This window comes from Hevea brasiliensis, chromosome 11, assembly GCF_030052815.1.
Source record: "Hevea brasiliensis isolate MT/VB/25A 57/8 chromosome 11, ASM3005281v1, whole genome shotgun sequence".
Lineage (NCBI taxonomy): Eukaryota > Viridiplantae > Streptophyta > Magnoliopsida > Malpighiales > Euphorbiaceae > Hevea > Hevea brasiliensis.
The window spans coordinates 98,095,206-98,101,003 of NC_079503.1; the positions used below are offsets into that span (position 1 = coordinate 98,095,206).

Sequence of the window (5,798 nt, forward strand, 5' to 3'; positions counted from 1 at the left end):
AATTTAAATTCGAAATTTTATAATTTTAAAGGTCATTTTAATATCACGAAGTTAAAAATCAATGGTGAGAAACAAGTAAGTAGATTTTCATGTTTTTAGTTCAAAAGGTTCTTGATCTGTTGGTTATTTCGCCCACTTACATCCAAATTGTTGTGATAACTGGAATCACCTTCTTTTAAATTCCATTAATCTTATCACTCTCACTGCTGCTACCATGTGTGGACTTGTTTAACACCCTTATCCTCTCCTGTAGATTTCCTTCCCTTGTTTCCCCAGAACCATGGAGTCTAGCCAATCGAAGCTCAAAGATCCATCAAACTGATACCCAATATTCACCCTAAATTTCTTGCAAAATTGATGAGTTGAGTGGGGTGAGTATAAACTACCCAGTGAGTTGGTATTTACAATATACATCATGCAACAAAAAGAAATATAAAAGAAATAAGCTAAATGGATAGATGAAAAAAAATAAGAAATTAAAACAAACTGAATAAATTGAATAATTAAGTCAACATGCTATGCAATTCTAAAATCTCCAAATAACTCATTATATTCTTCCTAGTCTCCAAGTATTCCTCACAGATATAAAAATTATCGATAATTGGTACTTGACATTCAAAGATATGCCAGAGTATCGAAATAGATATAAAAATTATAGCAACGTTGTGTCAAATCTCACAGTGGTGGCTTCACCCTCTATGGGCAGCCTTTTCATACTGCACTAAGCTGAAGTTCCGCACCCCTCTAACGGAAGCAAATATGCTAAATATAATTTTATATCTCATAGTAATACAAGAGCATATCATGATTGTCAATACCATAGACCATCAAATTTATAAACTCTAATAACCATCTTCTACCAAACAAATCATTGCTATCCAAAGTAGCCAAGCAATTCCATCATAAACGCTCACAATCTCATAATTCTTCTTATAATTCTAAAATATTAAATCACATCTGTTGAACTTTGCTACTATCATCTATCTCTCTATACAAGCTTTAATCTCATTATCATTTACCATTTATCTCAATTTCATAACCTCCAACTCTCTTTCTAGACTTGCTAGTATGCATGAAATATTGGAATGGCAATGAGCAACAATAGAATGGAATTAGATTGACTAATAAAGATGAATAAAATAATCAACAATAATATCGAAAGCAAATAACAATTTTCAATTTTCAAAGGATCAAGAATCAATTAAAAAGCAAATTTATGTCATATATTGTAAATACTATTCACCTGACCTCATGATACCAACTAGCAAATATCACCTTCCATCCACTTAAAACCATAATCAAAAGCTCCTCCTAAAACAATAACAATAATCAATCAAAATCAACCATAAACTTCGACTTTTCTAATTAAAAATCCAATAAAAATTTAACAGCATTTCCCATTAAATTTAGACTAATCTCCCTGCCTCAAATCTTAATTCCATAAGCCAATAATTATATCAACATACTCAATCATCCAACTTATAGCTCCATAAAAATATTATATCAAAAATATTACTCAATTCCATAAGTTTTCAACAGCTAACATATTCTTAATTCAGCCCAATTCCACATACATATATTTAACTCTCTATTCTCAAGTTTTAACTAATCATATGAAATTTAAATACTATAAATTCATATAATCTTATATGCCAATATGCTAAAAATCCAACTAAAACCTATATATATTTTTCAAAAATATTCCACAATCACTTAAAAATTCAAGAAACACCATAGAATATCTCCAAATAATTTTACTTTCATCGTATATTTTTCTTAGAATTTTTCTCTAACTTTTTCTATCCAAGAAACACCGCATTTAAGCACCACTAACTGAGAAATAAGAAAAATAATCTTACCCAAAACTTATCTGTGTCTCAAAAATTCCAAAAATTTCCATCAAGTGTTGACCCTGCAGTTTAGTGGCCACAGCAAAGGCGAAACAAGCAAAAGGGTTTGGTAGGATGATAGATGGAAATGGCTGGAATAGAGAATTAGAAGATGAAAAGAGACAGATTGATGGTATTTTAAAGAACAAAGATAAAGCAGAGTAATTAAAATTGGGTGAAAAAGCCTTGAAAGTACGCAAGATCTTGGCCATTTCTGGTCCTTTGTTGACGGGCCTTGGATCTCTAGGAGCCGCTTTCATGGGTACTAATCCATGGGCTGTGATAGTGGGAGTTGCCTCTGGTGCTCTAGCAAGCATCGTGAATACAATGGAGCATGGTGGACAAGTAGGGATGGTGTTTGAGATGTATCGAAGCAACGCCGGTTTTTTTAAGCTTATGGAAGAAACTAGTGAATCTAATATAACAGAAAGAAAGGTGGAGGGACGAGAAAATGGACAAGACCAAGAAATGAAGGTGGCTTTATCGCTAGGAAGGAGCCTATCAGAGCTCAAGCATCTCGCAACATATTATTCAAGAAATGGAGAGGATATTAAAGAGTTTGCAAGCAAACTTTTCTAGTACCCTATTAGATTATCCATAATATTGATGATGTAAAATTTTTGTTATTGTATATAATCTAACATAAATTTTGTCTGTAATTACTCACTGCAATTCTGCACTAAGCACTAATATGTATTGTTCATATTGATAATATCAATAATTTAGCTAATTTATTGTGGATAAAAGGGCTCTTAATCTTCTAAAATGAAAGAAAACCTCTCCCTGCAATGGATGGAAGTACATTATTTCAGAGCAATTGAACAGGCTAATTAACATAATGGCGAAGGCAGTGTGTTTAGAAAAACTAAGATTTTTTTTCATGGTTCTGCAAATGGGGGTGCAGCTAAAGGTGGGCATGTGTTTAGTAATGGTTTTCCACATAGTCCAGGATTACCAGAAAAGCTGTCTGCATCAAACCTACCTTGGACATCAGGAATTTGACCGATGAAATTGTTGTTAGAGACATTGAATTGCTGAAGATTGACGAAATCAAATTCTGGTATTTCCCCAGAAAGGTGATTGTCCTGAGCAAGGAAGGATACCAGGCCTGAAATTCTAGACATGGTAGAAATCACACCAGAGAAGTGATTGTTTGATATATCGAGCCTTTCCAAGTTACTCAATTGGGAAAGAGCGTCAGGAATGACACCCACGAATTTGTTCTTTCTTATATACAAGTGAGTTAGGCTTGTGCAATTTCCAATCTCTTCTGGTATAATGCCAACAATGTTGTTTGATATGAGGCTCAAGACTGCAAGAGACTTCACCATGCATAAAGAAGAAGCATCAAGAGTTCCAGTGAAATTGTACTCATCAAGGACTATCCTCTTAACGGTTTGCGACTGCGAGTCACAGGACACGCCCACCCATTCATCGTTGCAGGGGTCTGAAGTCAAGTTCCAACCCCAGTTCTGGTTATTTTGGCCATTTCCTGGTGAAAGGTTAGCCATGAACTGCGCTAGCGCCTGCTTCACATTTTCTTCTACTGAATTTGACATGGGAAAGATAATTAGAAAGATGACAATGAGGAGCACCTTGGAAGGAATTCGATCCATCTTTGGCTATATAAATTGAATTCTGTGGTATAGCAAGTATAATCTGGTATCCTTTTTATAGGGTGAGTTTTATTTTTTGGTTGTTGATTGACTGAACTTACTAGGAGAATTTTTGTAATATAGTGGATGTACTTGCCTGAGAGGACTTGACCAAAAATTAATAAGCCAAGAAGGACTCAAACAATAATTTCAAATTAGGGGCCTGCAGCTTGAATTACTACTCCAGGCTGTATTTGAGCTTTAGTTGTATCTCAATTTTAAATATATCTTTTTTTTTTTACATAATAAATAAAAAATAAAATGGTTAACAATGGAAATGGAATATCCCACATGTGAAATCCAATCCACAAAGCCTTCCTCACCATGACTCTTAATTATTTTTTATTAAGAATACATTATATAACCGTAAATAATATATAGGATAGGATTTAATTAACTGTATAGTTACTGGCAAGTTAATATGAGGCTACTGCCCAACCATTTAATTTGATTCATTCGGAGTTATAGAAGAATGAGATACCTTCTGCGCTTCATTCTCTATTTTTTGCAGCTTCCCTTTGGTTGATTCGTTTCCCCTTTAGCTGGTTGTTAGCTATTAGGGGTATTTCTTTTGGACATTTCATGTGTTTCTCTCTTTTGACCAAATCCTCTCTCATTTAACTAATGATTTTCTTCTCGGAATAGTAACAGAAGGTCTATATTTATCCTATTTTAAATTAATAGGAATATTTTAATTATTTTTAAGAATTTTAAAAATCAACTAATAAATTTTAATAAATTTTAAAGAGCTTATAATAATATACCCAAAATATTAAAATAACTTCTACTTTTATATATATATATATATATATATATATATATATATATATATATATATATATATATATATATATCCTTCAAAGTTGCTTGTCCTTTCCCACTTCGTTGTTCTTTCCCTTCCAATATAAATGGAGGTGGTCTCACGGCAGCCCTATGGATCAAACTGTAGCAAATTAGAAATTTTAAATTTTTAGTATAGACCCATATAAATTCTTGATAATTATTTCTATAAGGTTATAAGGTTTTTTTATTCTTGATTATAGAAACATTAATTCTTTATATTTTTAATATATTTTAAAATAATGAATTATATTAATAATTAATTTAATAATAATAAAAAAAATTAATGGTTAATTTTTTTATAGAAAAAAACTCCTTCAATAAATGTGGCCGTGGAAATATTTGAACCAACCTATAAGATTTAATTTTTTTAAAATTTATATTTAAATATGAAAGAAAATTACCATATAAAAAGTTAATATAATTGACGCCAGTGATGATTTGCAAATATGCATTTGGGTGATTCCCTTATTCTCTTTTTTTAAACTTGTGAAAATTTCTATATAGTGATTTTTATTTTTAAAATGTCTTAATTACTTTTTCTTTCAAGAAAAAAGCTCTTTTATAATTTACCCAAAAAATAATTTTCATTAATCAAATTTTCCCAGGACTCTAACTTTAAAAAAATACAAAAACATGCTGTACCATAAGTAAAATTTTTTTTATTCGATTCTGATAAAAAATTTAAATTCGAGATTTTATAATTTTAGAGATCGTTTTAAAAATCAATGGTGAGAAACAAGTAAGTAGATTTTCATGTTTTTAGTTCAAAAGGTTCTTGATCTGTTGGTTATTTCGCAGCACTTACATCCGAATGCTGCTACTACTTTTTTGCAATCTAATTCTCAAATTGTTGTGTCTTTGGGTTTTATGCCCGAATTTGGTGCCTTGCTTCATCTCTCAGTTCTATTGCTAATAATCTTTTAGCTCTTCAAACGTTGTCCAACATATTCTTAGGGAAGCAAATAGGCTTTGTTAAGAAATTGGATTCGCCGCCATCCATTAATCACAGGGATAGAGCCACACTTGGGCCAGAAGGCCATTAGCTCCCTAAAATTTTAAAAAATATTGGAGGTATATTGGTGATTTGATACTTATAAGTATAAAATATTTTTAAAAAAATAATAATTTAGAAAAAATTAAAAACAGCTATCTATTAATTGCATGCATATTGTGTCACTCCTTAGTTGTTTACCAAAAAATTTTAGGTTTTTTATTTGTAATATTAATATCATATTTAAATCATGTTCTACTTTGCAAATTATATTAAGATTTATATTTCCTGTTTAATCATGATTGCATATTATGAGTTAGAGATCACACATGGAAAACAATTATCAATAGAACCTCAAGAAACGATCTCTTTTGAGCATGAATAATAAACAGATTCTTGAGTATTGAATTCATTTCCCTC

The 5,798-nt window shown here is 31.2% G+C and overlaps 1 protein-coding gene across 1 annotated transcript; it reads right to left on the bottom strand.

Annotated features, from left to right (window-relative positions):
- Window positions 1-2,767: 2,767 nt before the first annotated feature.
- LOC131170380 (probable leucine-rich repeat receptor-like protein kinase At1g68400) lies at window positions 2,768-3,505 on the bottom strand. The gene has a single exon (XM_058129431.1). It carries the CDS (start codon window positions 3,503-3,505, stop codon window positions 2,768-2,770), a length of 738 nt encoding a protein of 245 aa, XP_057985414.1.
- Window positions 3,506-5,798: the final 2,293 nt, after the last annotated feature.